The sequence below is a fragment of the Phacochoerus africanus genome, chromosome 7 (genome assembly GCF_016906955.1).
Source record: "Phacochoerus africanus isolate WHEZ1 chromosome 7, ROS_Pafr_v1, whole genome shotgun sequence".
Taxonomy (NCBI): Eukaryota; Metazoa; Chordata; class Mammalia; order Artiodactyla; family Suidae; genus Phacochoerus; species Phacochoerus africanus.
In genome coordinates this window covers 54890996-54907435 of record NC_062550.1, presented here as the reverse complement: position 1 = coordinate 54907435, position 16440 = coordinate 54890996, and the positions used below count along the sequence as shown (strand labels likewise).

The window sequence follows — 16440 nt, the reverse complement described above, 5'->3', positions numbered from 1 at the left end:
GAGGAGGGAACATTTATTTTAGCATTTGGAGATTTGGCTTAACATTTGATAATCAATAAGTTAATTCATCAAATCAGCAAACTAAAGAAATTCATGTGATCATGATAGATGGAGAATAAGTACTTTATAAAATTCAAAGAGCATCTTGGAAAAACCCAAAGGTAACATCATACTTACTTGTGAATGCCTTCCCCCAGAGGTCTGGAACAAGGCTAAAATATCCACTCTTATCACTCCACATTATACTTAATAATTTAATAAGGTAAATATCAATAAGGTCAATTTAGCAAGGAACAAAAAAATAAACAAAAGCTATTTAGATTGGAAAGGAAAAAATAAAACTGTCCTCATGAACAATCATAAAAATGAATGTTGACATAAAAATTCTAAAGAATCACAGAAAAAAGCTACTAGAATCAATACAGGGTTGCAGGATGCAAGATCAATGTGAAAAATTAATTATATTTGTATATACTAAAAATCAATTTTCAATAAAGATGCCAAATCAACCCAGTGTAGAAAAGCTAATCAACATTGTCCTTGCTGGAGCAACTGGATATCGATATGCAAGCAAATGAATAAATGAATGAATGAATAAATAAATCTTTGACCCCCTACCTCACACCACATACAAAATGCAACTTGAAATCATCATGTACCTAAATGTAAAGCCAAAAACTGTGAAATTTCTAGAAAAGTTTTGTGAGATTGGTCAGGCAAAACTTCTTAGAACAGAAAACACAAATGACAAAAACAATGAATTCGATTTCATCAAAATTAAAGACTTCTGTTCCTCCAAAGACAATAAAGAATGCAAAATAAGCCAAAGAATGAGACAAAAAGTTTACTACATATAATATGTATATAATATAAAATATACAAAGTATATTATATATATATATTTTTAAAGCCCCAATATCTAGAATTTATAAGAAACTCTCACAACTCAACTGACAATGATGTTTAGCACTAGGAACTGAAACCTGGAAGGCTTCCTCAGATGGTGTAGGAATGGAGAAAATCACAGGATAAAGAATCCTGGAAATCTCAGATGGGATTAAGATGGCGGAATAGAAGGACTGGAGCTCAACTTCTCTCCTAAAAACAACAAAATTCACAACTAAAGGCTGAGCAATCTTCAACCAAATGGACTGGAAACTTTAAAAAAAGATGCCCTACTCCAGAAATCCTGGAAATCTATGTGGGAGTCATGGCCAGTTTGGCATCATAATTGCAGACCAGCATCTTTGGCTCTGCTTTGTGGAAAACTATTCCAACGGCGACACCATGTGGCAATGAGAAGCAAATGCAAACCAAAGAGGTTCCTACGGGGTAACAGCTTGGACGCGAAAACAGAACTGAAGTTTTGGGGAATGCATGAGCCCCTAGAATTGAAGACGACTTCAAAGCTGGGACATCACAGATTTATGCTAATTACTCAGGTGAGTTATTAAAAATTGGGAAAACAAAAGATATAAAACTGTACTTGTACCTTGAGTTTGTGAGGCATTTCATATTAAAAGTTACCATAAATAGCACAACTATATGGTAACTTGATACTTGAATTATAGCTCTATAGTTTAAATTTATGAGAATTTGTATTTGTTTTCTATTGCTGCCATAGCAAATGATACCAAACTAGTTTATCTAACATCATAGCAAATGATACCAAACAAGTTTATCTGACAGTTCCGTAGGTCATACATTAAGTCTGATGTGGGTCTCACAAGGCTAAAACAAAGTTGTTGGCAGGTCTCTGTTCTTTTCTGGAGGCTCAAGGGAAGAATCTGTTGCCTCAGCCATTAGAGGTGTTGGCAAAATTCAGTTCCATACGGCTGTATAATGGAGAACCCCGTTTCCTTGCTGGCCATTCCCAGCATCCAGTCACCATTCCCACTTGCCTTGGCTTGTAGCTTCCATCTTCTTTCTCCAAAGCCAGCAGGGGCAGAGTGAGTCCAACTCTGACAGAATCTCTCTGACCTTTCTTATACCCCCTTTTCCCACTTTTAAGGATTTAATAAATTAGATTCTAGGACCCATGCAGATAATCTTGGATAATTTCCCCATCTCAAAGTCTTTGGCTTTGATTCTATCCTGCAAAGTCCCCTTTGCCATGTAAGGCAATATATTCACAAGCCCTGGAGATTAGGCTGTGCACATCTCTGCAGGGAATGGATGAATATTCTGCCTAATACACATTTATTATACACACACACATATTTATCCAAATATATGTGTGTACATACATATACATATATTTAAAAGTCCAATCTTAAAAGTGTCTTGACTTTTCTACTGGAAAAAAGCTTAACTTTTTTAGGATAGGATTTACCCAATCATTCCTAATGTTTCTTTCAGCTTGGTTCCTCATCCCCCTCCACTCAGCCTATACTAGATTTAACTTGAGGTCAATGAAGGGGTTTCAATAAACCTCCTGAAGCACTGTGTAAAATCTCACAAGCATGATTATTGTTTTAGAGAAAAAGTCTAGAGCTTAGGTCAGATTTTCAAAGTATTCTTTGAGCGAAAAAGAAAAAACTGCAAAAAGTGTCAATAAATGGTTGCTTTTACATAACATACATTTTCATGCTTCTACACTTTTATGCATCTCGTTGTTCCATGAGACTAGGCTTTGAATCTCTCAGGTGTCTGACTCAAACTAAAACTGACCAAGTGGTGATAACATTTAGTAAGTTTCATGGGGAACCACCAAGATAAGAGCAATTCAGGACAAGTTGGATGAATCTTCAATGCAGCCAGAAAGTCGAGGGGGAGTCATCTTAACTCAGGGAATCTAAGGAAGGATAATCATATTGTCCATAAAAAATTACAGATATGATAAAAGCTGCCATCAACTACATGGATGGATAATAAAACAAGGGGAAATTCTGTCACAAATATGGCAATCAACAAGAAAAAGCAATCCTCATAGAACAGAAATCCAACTTTTATTTTTATTTATTTATTTATTTTTTTGCTACTTCTTGGGCCGCTCCCACGGCATATGGAGGTTCCCAGGCTAGGGGTCGAATCGGAGCTGCAGCCACCGGCCTACGCCAGAGCCACAGCAACGCGGGATCCAAGCCGCGTCTGCAACCTACAGCACAGCTCACGGCAACACCGGATCCTTAACCCACTGAGCAAGGGCAGGGACCGAACCCGCAACCTCATGGTTCCTAGTCGGATTCGTTAACCACTGCGCCACCACGGGAACTCCAGAAATCCAACTTTTAAAAGAAAGTATGAACTCAAATTAAAATAGCTTTATTCATAATATCCCAAAATGTTGTCTAAATGTGGACACATCTAGAAAGCATTATACTAAGTGAAAGTTACCAAGCACAACTATTCCATGTGAAGAGTTACATGCAAGGGGAAGTAAACTGATTGTAGAGGGCACAGGGAGTTAATTCTCTTGGAGCGATGAAATGTTCTTTACCTTGGTTACACAACTGGGTTTATTTGTCAAAACTCAAATCGTATCCTTAAAATAGATTAATTTCATTGAATATAAATTATACCTCATTAGCATATTTTAACATATAAGGATACATACTAGATTATTAACACAGATTGGGAAGGATGAGATGGGGGAGAAAGCCAGATGAAAAGGTTAAAAAATAAACCCACTCTATTTACAAATTATGTACATGATCCCATTTAGGCATTCATGAAAAATTACATCTACATGCCTAAGAAAAGCTTTTCAACTACTTTTTTCCAATACTTCAACCCTTCAATCCAATACTTATATCTGTGGCCATGTTCAAATTCAGGGGCTGATCAGGTGATGGAAGCCATATGGTGATGGATTATGGCACAGCAGGTGGAAGAAGTGGGATGGTTAAGTCTAGCAAATCTAACAAAGTATTGGTAAAATTGTGCAGTTCAGCTTTACAGCAGCAATAAATAGAATGAGAGAGATGAGGCATACTGTAAATTCCGTAACTGGCATCAATATTTCCAAAAGAGTAAGTCCCACGATGTCTGTCTAAAATGATCACGTTTCTGAGGGAATTGACACACAGGGAATAGCTGCAGCTCTTGGGGCATCAAGTAACATCAGCTTTCCTGGAAGAAGCCAGTCTTGGCTTGGGCTGACTGTGCTTCAAAGATGACCCACATGAGCACACAGCAAACCTGAGTAGTTACAGAAACTCCAGCTTTTCCAGAAATTAGTCTGTGCTTCTGCTGAGTAACCAAATGCTCATACCAATATAGAGATAATGCCACCCAACTAGTTTTACATTTTAAGAAGAATAATGTATATGCTCAGGGTATGGCACAAAACAGGTACTCAATTAATGACAGTTACATTATTAATTCCTTCTAAGAAAGGACTCAGAAACGTACGAAGGAACCACAAAATGGCTGTTGGACGGATGGATGGATGGATAGATGGACGGATAAAACTATGAACAAGTCGATTTCAGTGACTTGCCTATTTTTCAGGACTGAACTTAAATATCATTCCCTTTGGGAAGCTACCTTCATCCCAAGCTACACACTTAACAGCATAGGTTTCCTACCAAAGACAATGGCAGCGGCACAATTACATATATTTTCCCCCAAATTAAGAACAGGGCCTTGTATACAGTAGATGCACAACAGATAATTGATTGTTGATTAAAGGAATGAATGGAGATAATCAGATGGAAAGTGATTTCTGACCACCGACAGTACTATAGCAAAGAAGCAAAAAAGAGATTTAGGAATATTCAAGTTTATCTTTATAAATTTTTTATTTAAAAAATAAAATTATAAACAAAATACAGAAAAATATTGACACCTGTGATAACAAGAAAATGACTTCTAATCTTTAGGCCAACTGTTATGCTGAAAGAGCAAAATCATGAGTTTTATAAAGTAATTTTAGTGTGCAAAGGAGGAATGTACTTTTTAAAGTTCATTTGTAATAGGTATTTGGCATTGACAAAAAAAGTATTTCTACCTATACATTCAACATTCTGCAGCATATTTACATTCAAGTTACATTTCCAAATTCTATGCCAAATACAGTCTAATTCACCTCAAAAATCCCTAAGATATTACTAAAATTGTTTGTCTGGCAGGAGTGCAGTATGATTTTATTAGAAAATAATTTTCTCTTCCTATTAGATCAATTAATTATATTTTAACTACTTCAACAAAATTCACTGGCCTTTTCTCCCAGCTGCAGCCAAGTCTCTTCTAGACAAACACAAACTGAAACTTGGTGGGAAATGAAGTTATATAGTTTTTTTCTCCTTCCTTAATGATGTTATTTAAGCTTCCAATGGAAACACACTGGCTCTGATAAATTACTTTTTCTTTTCCAGTACTTAGGATATATTATGGATATATGTTACAGAATTTTAACTTCTTTTTCAAAGACAGCTGAAGCACTTTTCCCATTCAGTTTTTACCAAATTACCCATCAAAATAACACAGTAAGAAACCCACGCCGTTTTCTGAAAACTTTCCTCCATTTTTCCCATACAGTCCTTGAATCAGATTATTAATTCATTAACAATTTGTGAATTTCTTGCTTACTTTTTCTAAATTATACTAGGATAGCTCTCCTAATTTCCTGATAATCTTACCATTTCATTTTTTAAATTATGATTTTATTAAAATCAACAAAAATTAAAAATAGCTTCCATCTTTGCTACAGCTCTCTAAAAATTTATCTGCACTAAGGGGTCAAGGCTCCACAGGGCCTGTCTGTGTTGGCTTAGCAAACAAAACGTCAAGATCTGAAAATTCTCAAGCCTCTGAGTGATTCCAGACAAGTCAAATATACTCAAAGTGCAGCAATTCTTTTTTAATTTCTCTCAAATTAAGTTCATTTTTTTAGGTCCAATAAGATAATGAATGACATAACAATGGAGACAGACGAATGTCACTTAGCTGAGCACTTTTCTTCTAAGTGACTTCAGGTCGTAACCTCTCCTCCAGTACAGGAGGGCTGGCAGCTGGTGGCAGGCTGCTGAGTTGATACCACTTCTAACTCAGATTCACGAACAAAAACCACTGCATCACCACTTACATTTATAAGACACTGTGCCTGTAAGAACAATAGGACGAGTTCAGTTACAAACTCAACAACAGCCTCAAACTCTTCAGTTACAGTGGGGGCAGTGCTGTATAGCTGAAAAAGGGAACAGCCCAACAGAAAAATGAGCAAAGGATAGGAAGGCAATTCACCGGAAAGGAAACAAACAAAAATTCATTAATACAGTTATTTAATTTTCAAGGGATCTTTAGAATAATAAGTGAGTTATTATGTTAAGAAAATGGATAAAAGAAATCTATTCTCCAATTTAACCTAAGCAACACTCCTTTGTCCCCATTAGCAGAACTGTATTACTTATTAGAAATAAGTGCGTGGCCCCATCATGACGTGCTCCTCACCAGCAGAGCAGTTAGAACCGGACGGCATCACAGTCCAAACCTCGGGTGTCTTTAACTGTCCTCAGTTAGCTGTCACTGCATCCCAGAGACCCACCAAAAAGACGGTGGAAACAGTAATTTAGGAGCAAACTTCCAGAGGTATTTAAGAATAACCACTCCTCCCTGGGGTGTGAAAACAGCATCTGACCTAGTCATGACCATGGTTTTCAACATATTAAAATATGTTTCAAGCATCTAGAATCGAAGAGCTCTGAAGAGCAATTCTCTTTTTCGAGGGACAGTGGAAGATGAAAAGGCAGTGGGGGAAATGTGCAGGTTCCCCCATCAAAGGTTTTGAACTCCACCTCACCTGGTTTTTATTTGGATTCTCCATGAAGACACACTGCTTCATTATGTAGGAGACGACAGCATTTCCCCCCAATGCAGCTACGTGAGCTCTCACCATTGCAAACACTTCAGCAATAAACGCATGGAGAAAACCACTGACCCCTCCTTCCTAGACAACAACGCACAGGAAGGTCAAAGTACATACATGTGTAAACAAATGTATACAGAACATCAAAGAATATATATTGAAACATCTCAAGTGATCCTAATGTCATGGATGATCATTTTAATCTCCTTCCTAATGGGGATTTGTTGCATGAATGAAAAAATGAACCTGTACTGAGCACATGTCTATGACAGGGATTACTGTCTTCATTTTACAAATGATGAGACTGAAGCTCAGAGAATCTGCCTGTGACTCGCCCTGATCACAGAGCTGGAAGACAGATGGCAGAGCAAGAGTTCAAACTGTTCCTCCACCTTCAACAATTCTACCAAATCAGTCCCATCATCAAATAAATTGATGGAAAATAAAAATAGTGATACCCTTTCTATACTGATATGCTGTTCACATCTCCCACTCTGAAAATGAACCGTGTTCCAGTCACACTCATCTTTTTCAGTTTCTCACAGGTCTGAGACCTTCTCCTGCCTGAAGGAAATTGCACATGAGGGCTCTGCACTCAATCTTCCACAGGATAACTCTTCCTCAGTTCTTTAGGTCCTGGTTTGCATGTGACTTCCTCAGAGAAACCTTCCCTATCAGACCTAAATTAGGTTCCCCCGTCAGAGTTTCTGACAGCCCTAGTTGTATTTCTTTATATTACTTACTGTCACTAGGAAATATCTGTTAGTCACAGAATTATTGGTTTCCTGGCCACCAAGTCGCTGTTCCATGAGACTATAAATTCCATCTGGTCAGGGACTGCATCTTTGGTGCTCACAACTGTAAACACTAACACCTATTTCAACAGGTATACAAACTAGGTGGTCTGTACCTATTTGTTAGGGAATAAAATCCAATTGTCTGGGGAATGCTTTTCAAAAATAAAGCAGAAACCAAAGGCTAGCTTAAAATGCCCTTTTTTTTTTCTTTTTCTCTTTAGGGCCACACCTACAGCATATGGAAGTTCCCAGGCTAGGGATCAAATTGGAGCTGCAGCTGCCGACCTGGGTCACAGCCACTGCAATACAAGATCTGAGCCTCATCTGTGACCTACACCACAGCTCACGGCAACAATGGATCCTTAACCCACTGAGCAAGACCAGGGATTGAACCTGTACCTTTATGGATACTAACCAGGTTTGTTTCTGCTGCGCTACAACGGGAACTCCCTCAAAATGCTTTTCAACCTAAGTTTTCCACAAATTTTATCGGAGATTATTTACAATCTAGGAAAAAATTTCCAATGTGAAACTGGAATTTAGAATGTTAGAAAAACCATTTGTCCAGTCACATCTTTCTGAAAAGCCACAGGATCCTGCATATAGTTTTGTACAGGTATCTCTCTTTGTAATTGAAGAATTAAGTGAGTTGTTTCAGCCTGCCTCTGACTCAATCACAGTCCAGGACAGTTAGGTCTTTTACTTTTATCAGTTTTCCTCCTACATCTTAAATCAAGAAATCCTGATAGCAGAGTAACAGAGACTAGAGAGGGGTAATTTTAAATTTACATAATTTAATTTACATAATTTAAGAAAATAACTTATCAAGCAATGAATAAATTTGGGATATTATACCACACAGTTAACACTACAAACCTCTTTTGAAGGGACATCTCCTGTGAAGCAACATTTTGGTTACTTAAGCAGCTAAGAAGGCACTTAGGAAACAAGAGTTTATGGATTCAATAGTACAATATCCATGTGCTACTAAGAGCAACTGGAAAAGGTTAATCACCAATCTATGCCAGCTCCTCACACCCACACTTTTTGGTCAAACTTAAATGGACTGAAAAATGTCACCTATTTTAATTCTACATTAAAAGGTTTTTAAGAATACCTTAAGATAGTTTCTTTTCCATCTCAATACAATTAGAATATGCTTTAAAAAGTAATTTACCTTAAAGGAGACAACTACCTAATAAATTAATCTGTTGGAAATCAGTCACTTGTTTACAGAAATACATTTGTTTACCTTGCACCAGGCACAGTGCTATGTGCAGGATGGTGAGTGTAATATTTAAAAAAATAGTAAGTAAACTGCTTTTTCCAAGAAAGTATAGAAACATTGCTGGTGAAACAATGGGGAGAAAACATAGTTAAGTCATGTTTATAATGAACACACTTTTTAAAATACACAAACTACAGCTAAATTAAATTTTGGAGAGTTTATTGGGCTTCATGACTAAATAATTTAAAAGTTTCCCTATCACAATGTTAATCTGCTCAGCAGGCCTGCTTCAAAACATATGACAGACAGAAATATAATCTTTCTTGAGTTTAAATTCCCATGTAATGCAAGATGTAAGCTGACTCTGATTCTTAACTCTGACCACATCAAGTAAAATACTGTAATTGCTATTATTTAAAAAACAAATTGAAGTCGCTTTTTTCGCCTTTTTTTTTTTTTTTTTTTTTTTAAGGGCCGCACCTATGGCATATGGAGGTTCCCAGGCTAGGGGTCGAATCAAGAGCTGTAGCCGCTGGCCTATGCCAGAGCCACAGCAATGCGGGATCCGAGCCACATCTTTCACCTACACCACAGCTCACGGTGTCTTGGATCCTTAACCCACTGAGTGAGGCCAGGGAGGGAACCCACAACCTCATGGTTCCTAGTCTGATTCACTTCCACTGTGCCACATGGGAACTCCTGCAAGTTGAAGTTTAATGATACCCAGTGTGAGATAAGAACTTGAGTAAACAGTTCTCATACACTGATGGCAGAACATCATCCTCATTCTTTCTCAGAGGGAGAAAATGATGGAGCTATGTGACGAAAACAATCGCCACAGATATCTCTCCATGACATAGTCCCCTACTACTCCCAAATGTAAACCTTAAAAACTGTTGTCTACATATATCTCAGGAAAATACCTGAGAATACTAAGCTGTTCTTTCAGTGTTGTTTTAAGTCTCTAGTGAAACATGTACATTTATTTGTTTTATTTATCTTATGATAAGAAACTAGAGTTTATAATAATAAATAGGTTTAAACCCAACCCAACTCTTGTAATAATATTAGCTGTTATTTGAAATTTGGTAAATATAATCTAGAACCAATCCAGACAGGTTATTGAAAAAGAGAGGGTTGGAAGAGTGTGAGTATGTGTGTGTTTTACTTTTGGCAAAAAAAAATAATAATAATAATAATTTGAAATGTGTTTGGTTTTGGCAGTAATATGTTCGGCCACAGAAAATTCACAAAAACAATGAAATAGGAACTATAAAGTTACCTCACGAAGAGAAGTGGTTTCCCGAATGAAAAACATGTTAATTATCCCAAGATATTTTGTTATTTTTGCTCCAGGAATGAAAGAAAGAGGTGTCATTTTGACAACCCCAACTGTAGAATTTGTACAAGGTGGGGTTGAACGATTCCGGAAAGTTCCTTCACCCATTGGACTTGCTTTTTCGACTGTCACAGCTAAAATTGGACAAAAAACAGAAGGCATCAAGATCCATATGCTGGTAACTCAATTATTCCCTAAGGTTTCCAAATAAGTGGTGACAACATTCAGCTGTCTGTGAGGCTAAGCCATGTCATGAAAGAAAAGAAATTATCATGCACTGCATGCAATTAAACAGAGAAAGAAAAACATAGTAAATGCTGGAATGAAATCTTTTGGAAGAAAAATGGCATTCCTGCAAAAGAAAATGTTGATGCAGTGTAGCTACACACACAATGATCATTAAAAAGTGAAGAAAAAGAAAAAGCGGTAGAGCATTAAAAATTATCTGCTGTAGGAACAAATTATTACAAGGAGAGTGTGAAAGTTGTTACATTTCCCAGTGCAGTCTTTTCCATCTTTTTTTTCAGACGACTTCATCATTGTCAACGTGCAGATAAACCTTATGTTAGCTAGTTGTAGTGGTTTCTTTTCCAAACCTTCTTGATCAAACTCATCATTTAAAAAACTTAACAAATGACCTTGGCTGTCTCAAAGTTGATTGTTTATAAAATAACAGCTATCGCTTGTCAAGTAACTACTATAAACCAGACAACAATGTATTGTTATATATTAATATATATATAATCCTTACAACAACCACCCAACAACATAGGTGTTATTATCCCCATTTCACACAAGGAAACAGGCTCACAGGTTAAATAACTTGCCCAAGGTCACACAGCTATTGAATCCTAGCATTTCTAGGATTCAAAACCAGATACGGCTGGCTCCATGCCCTATGATCTTCCTCTAAAACACAGTTCCTTCCCTTTAATGTACTATAAATTCTTTCACTCAAATACATTTACCTCAAAATCTACCAAAACACACAGAGTAGAGTTAAAGAACATACAAGTGCTGCTCCTGATTCCAGCAGTGAGATAAGAGCGGACCACTTTCTCTCTGGAAGCACCTCATTCTTTTCTCACTCTGGATATCACTGTTAGTCACTGGACCAATGCCATATACTACCTGGTATATTGGGTCCTGGACAAGTGTCTTTTCAATCAGAGAGCTCATAATGTCTTTCCACTAGATGATATAATATCTATTTATATACTTTTAAAAATACCTTCATAAAAACTCAAATATTAAAAACACAACCCTACAGTTAAAATTAACAAATCTAAATGTTCTTCAATAGCTTTTGCTAAATGACCATTAGAGTCCGCAGCTTTCACACTCCAATACATGATTGATTGGCAATGTTATTACTGAGTAGTAAGGTCTAGCCTTCACCACTGGGAAATCAGGGATGTGCTTCTCAGATCGTAATGTGGTAGAAACATCAGCCTACTTGTCTTAATTGATCCGCGCCTTATGGTCTGAGCTTTCAGTTTAATGAGCTCTATCCAGCTGCTGCATCTGTCTGCAAAGGAACTGTAATCAACTGACGTTGCTGAAAACACAGACAGAAAACAAAAGAAAAAATATGGATGACGTCTCTTACTCGTCATAACACTCCTGATGATGTAATTTAACTGTAACTTCGGGGGGAAACGGTCCTTTTTAAGTCAGATAAAAGAGAGAGTAAAGAGTCAAGCTTTAGACACTGATTTGTCCAAAACCAAATTCTCAGCTGGCTGAGCGTCTCTGGTGATGTCACAGCTGTGTGGCGTCTTAGGGGAACGGAAAGGGACCTAATCGAGAGACCTGGGATAGGACCATACACTGTGTTTTAACTAATTTTACTTCCCATTCTTTTTACAATGTTTTATTTTAACTATTTATATTTAGAACTTTCAATTACAATCCAAAGTTTGTGAATAATTCCCTCTTTATTTTTAATCCTGAAACCAAAAATAAAAACAATGAGAATCAAATGCTGAAGAATACATGAAAAAAAATCACAAATTAACTTATCTTTTATTAAAATATTTTCTTTCTACCAGTAATAACAGTAAAGTTAAACAGTCATTTTTCTCAGCATTCTATTTTTGCATCTGATTTTGGAGACAAAGCTTCTGATAACATCAGGTGAAGGGGAAATATGAGTCTAAAAGTTTTCCTTTTAAAAAGAGTAACTTTTACTACTGCTTAGCTAAAAAATAATGTTTAGATGCTAAAATCTTATTTTGAGAAAACTGGGAAACTACTAAGATACTTTTTAAAAAAGTAAATATTGGTTTAATTACTACTTCGTAAGTTACATTCTAACTAGAAAAAAGCCACATTTTGGTGTCTATTCCATCTTCTAGTGCACTCCTCTGAGGTTTGTGTGCTTACGCATCACCACACTAGAATTTCATCCCTTTGGTGACTATTTGCTTAATTAGACAAACTCACCTCTCTGTGCAGCTGGTATACCTGAGTTAGCACTTGCACTCTCCAGGTGTTCTAATAAGACAATATGAACAACATTAGCTTGGATGCTAAGTACAAGCCAGTATCTCTTCTTTGCTCTTGGTTAATATTCTCTATAAGCCAGATGAATAGGAGGAAATCTTTATGGCTTCATTATAAAAGCAAACCAAATAGAAGTATTTAGGTTTAAAACGCAGTTTCTATTGATATATGAAAACTAGCTCGGTTAATAAATATCATTCCAAAAAAGATTACTTGTTATTATAACACAAAGAAAGATTCAGAAACTCTGTGGACAAGAAAAAATATCAACATAGTAACAAATATTAGTGGGATGGAGGCAGAATGAAAAAGAGAACTGAACAATGTATGGGAAGAAAATCTGAAATGAAACACGGAAGGGAAATGTCTGTGGGGGTGGGGGTGGAAGAGACAGTAGGGTTAAAAATTACAGAGAAGGCAATGACCTATGTCTTACAGATAAACACAAAATGGACACTAGCCCAACCTCGCCCTCGACCCTACCACCACTACCACCAACCCCTTCATTCAAAGCTTTCACCTTCAGCAGCTGCCTCTGGAGCCATCAAAACTTGTGGAACTAAAAGGTGACTGACTGGTCTCCACAGAAACAACTAGGAATCCCAGCCTAGAATCACTTGCTTTCCAGTAACCTTATAAAAGTAACATCCTAGATTCTCCCTGATATTTTACATTTTTATTATAGATAAGGAATTGTACAAATTTAAACAACTACTAAAAAAAAAAACTTCATAATCTATTGCCAATGCTCAGGGTCTACCCACACTGGCATATTTGAATTTTTGTTTCAAAGAATTTTCTGAGAAAATAGTGTTGCCAAGATAGAAGAAACTTATAAAAATAACACTAAGAATAATTTGGGTCAGCTAGTTTTTTTAAAAAAATTATAAACCAAGTAAATACATATTTTGGTCTCAGCTTAATGTGTTGACCTTTTGGTAATATTCTTAATCAAAGTCACCCTTCTGAAAAATTTGTACAGAATGCTTCTGCTAACTGGATGTAATGGAAGCATCTCCCACACCCCCTCAACCCCCCATTTTTATAAAGTAAGTGACCACAATCCAGTACTGTTGAGTGCACAGTGGCTGACATTCCTCTTACAATACAGAGCTCTTCACGCAAAGGGGTCACTAGGTGAGGTCCACAAAATGACTGTGAGGGCATCACGCTGAACGTGCTCTGGCCATCATGCCCTCAGACTGTAGTTCTGGACTGAAAGGTCCTCTTGATTCAGGATCCAAGGGACACTGGAAGCCCAGGGGGAGACAGAACCCACAGGAAGAAGACCAGAAATGAACTGACATTCAGAGGCTTACCAGATCTCTAGGGACAGATCAGCACCAAAAGAGACCAAGTGCAAAAGCTAAGCCAGTATGGCCCACCCCAGGCTCACATATCCCAGGAGAGTCCCAGGCCTCTCACAGGTCCTGGGCCATATAGACTTGGTGCGATTAGGTATTCGGTCAAAGTTTTTAAAATGTGGGGACAGGGGTAAAAGCTAAAAGGAAAAGTGAAAATTACTAAAATTATCCTCTATACTTTGATATTCTGGTAATAAGGAATTCCCTAATAGCAACTGTATATAATTCAATAGCAAATGACCACAAAAGAGCTTAAATATGTAGAAAGTATCTATTCCCATCTCTAAATACGCCAAGTGCAAAAAACAAAGGTATACAACAATCTGCAAAATACGTGTTTTAAAAAATAAATAAATAAATAAATAAAAGATCTTTGCAAAGACAGCCAAGAGCTGTTAAGAATAGGTGCCTCTCAGGAAGGAAAAATGAAGGAAGAAAGGAGCTTTATTTTGGACTACATGATTTTTCATAGGATTTGAATTTTTCACCATGTATACTTAGTACACATTATTTTTTTCCCCAAAATTTTACAGAATGTGAAGAGGAGAAAAAAGTGAGGGAAGATATTATGCCATGCCCTCAGATATGAATGCATATGAATTAAAATCTGAAAAGAACAAAGTTTTAAAATTGGAGACCTTGAGGGAAAGGCTGAGGGAGGAGACTTGCGACCTCCCAGGAGAGTGGGTTCATCTCCTAACATGCTTGCCAGGATTCTGCTCATTTTCTAGCTCAGAGAAAAGGCCCAGGACGAGCTGGTCCTGGCGGGAGCTGGACATTGGCACCTCAGCCTGTCATGACCTCAGACGCTCAGTTACTCTGCTCCTGATTACAGTTTGACTTCCTAGATAACAGTCTTTTCAAAAGCAGAGGTACTGCAGATATAAGCTGTGTGGCTCACTAATAATTCTGGCTAAAAAGAGGGAAAATCCATATGTGATCTCTAAACCAATACTAAATAAAAGACAACACATTTTATATTCAGGGGTAGAAATCTTATTAAAAGTCTTTTGGGCTTTGGTGAGGAACAGACACTCAGTTCTGGCCATTTATACATCTCAGTGGAAGAGTTTGAGACAAACACTTTGCATATTAAGTCCCCATTGCAGCTGCAATGAGAGTCTAAATCTAGGTACACAGCAGCCCATTCCTCTTACCATTTCCTTATCCCACTGAATACAATTTTGCTTTTTTTAAAGGTACCAGCAAGTGATAATCCCGCTAGACCTCCAAAAAAATGATCCTAGAAAGTTGGTGAGGCAAATAGAACATGCAGTTTTACTATTTTCTTAGTATACTCTAGCAATTTATAACAAGCCTTAGTGGAGTGGGGAGGGGGATTAACCTAGGTTAAAAGCAGTTTAGTGGAAATGAGCACACTGATGAAAATAGGAAAATGTGGCAAGAATTCTTTCTCCCTCAACTGTACATGCTCCAATGCTTCTGAAGTTTGAGGTGTCTCCAGCCTCCTAAATAACCTGTCATAACCAAGGACAAAGGTGTGGGTTAGCTCTGATAAAGCTTAACACTAACTATGCTTCTGATAACTTGTTCACTTTCTATCACTAAAATTTACAGATTATCTTTGCTCTGAATAATTAAAAAAATATTTGAGATAATCTTATTCAGTCACCCTAAGAATATTACTAAAACTGAAAAAAACTTGCAAATTCTGAAAAGATTTTCTGGCAGATTAAAATATATGCAATTTGGAGTCACTAAATTGTTTGCTTTATTTTCCCATTTAAATATTCTAGGTTTTAAATTACTGGATCAAAATTTGATTTTTATGTCCCTTTAAGCATTTCCATCAATCTATAGTGCACTGATTAAAATCTGGCTTAATGACTGAGTTAGACAAGTGATATATATATAAATATTCAGTACAAATCTGGTCCATAATGGTCTTCAAATATTGGTGGGTTGATAATGAAATTGTCATATTATAGTTTAAAATTATTAAAGTATAGAGAAATACATAAATTGCTTTGATCTGAATATTCCATTAGGGAAGAAAATTCAACTACAATAGAGGCAATACGTACAGTAGATGACAAAAGACAGTTAGCTGCTCTATTTGGGTCACTAAAGCTTCCAACTACAACTATATAGGTGTACAATATCCCAACTCACTTGTTTTTCTTCTTCAATCCCCATCTTCTCTCCCTCCCATCCTTTGCATCTTTTTTCCCAAACAATCCCTGTTTCTGTCAATAACCCAATTCAACTTTCTTTGCTTTTCACTCTGACTTCCTCTGACTCTGGATTTCACTGCCCTCAGGCTGCCTTGAAAAAGCTGAGATTCCTTATCCCTACTTCTCCAACAAATTTCTCTTCCCTTCCTTCCCATCTCATGGATGACCTTTTCACATTTTCCAATCTTTGGTTTCTGTTTCCTC

The 16440-nt window shown here is 36.9% G+C and overlaps 1 protein-coding gene across 12 annotated transcripts in view; it reads right to left on the bottom strand.

Moving 5' to 3' along the window:
- Positions 1-4721: 4721 nt before the first annotated feature.
- Positions 4722-16440, bottom strand: part of C2CD5 (C2 calcium dependent domain containing 5) — a 92327-nt gene continuing 80608 nt past the window's right edge. For 4 of the 12 annotated variants that reach the window (XM_047787401.1, XM_047787402.1, XM_047787408.1 and 1 more), the window contains 5 exons: positions 12618-12668; positions 11629-11730; positions 10116-10306; positions 6743-6889; positions 4722-6046 (listed from right to left, as the gene is read on the bottom strand). In XM_047787401.1, coding sequence (XP_047643357.1) covers positions 5915-6046; positions 6743-6889; positions 10116-10306; positions 11629-11730; positions 12618-12668 — 623 coding nt within the window. In that variant the 3' untranslated portion in view covers positions 4722-5914. The remainder of the gene's footprint in view (positions 6047-6742; positions 6890-10115; positions 10307-11628; positions 11731-12617; positions 12669-16440) is intronic. The other 8 variants (XM_047787406.1, XM_047787407.1, XM_047787411.1 and 5 more) reach the window with 4 other exon arrangements.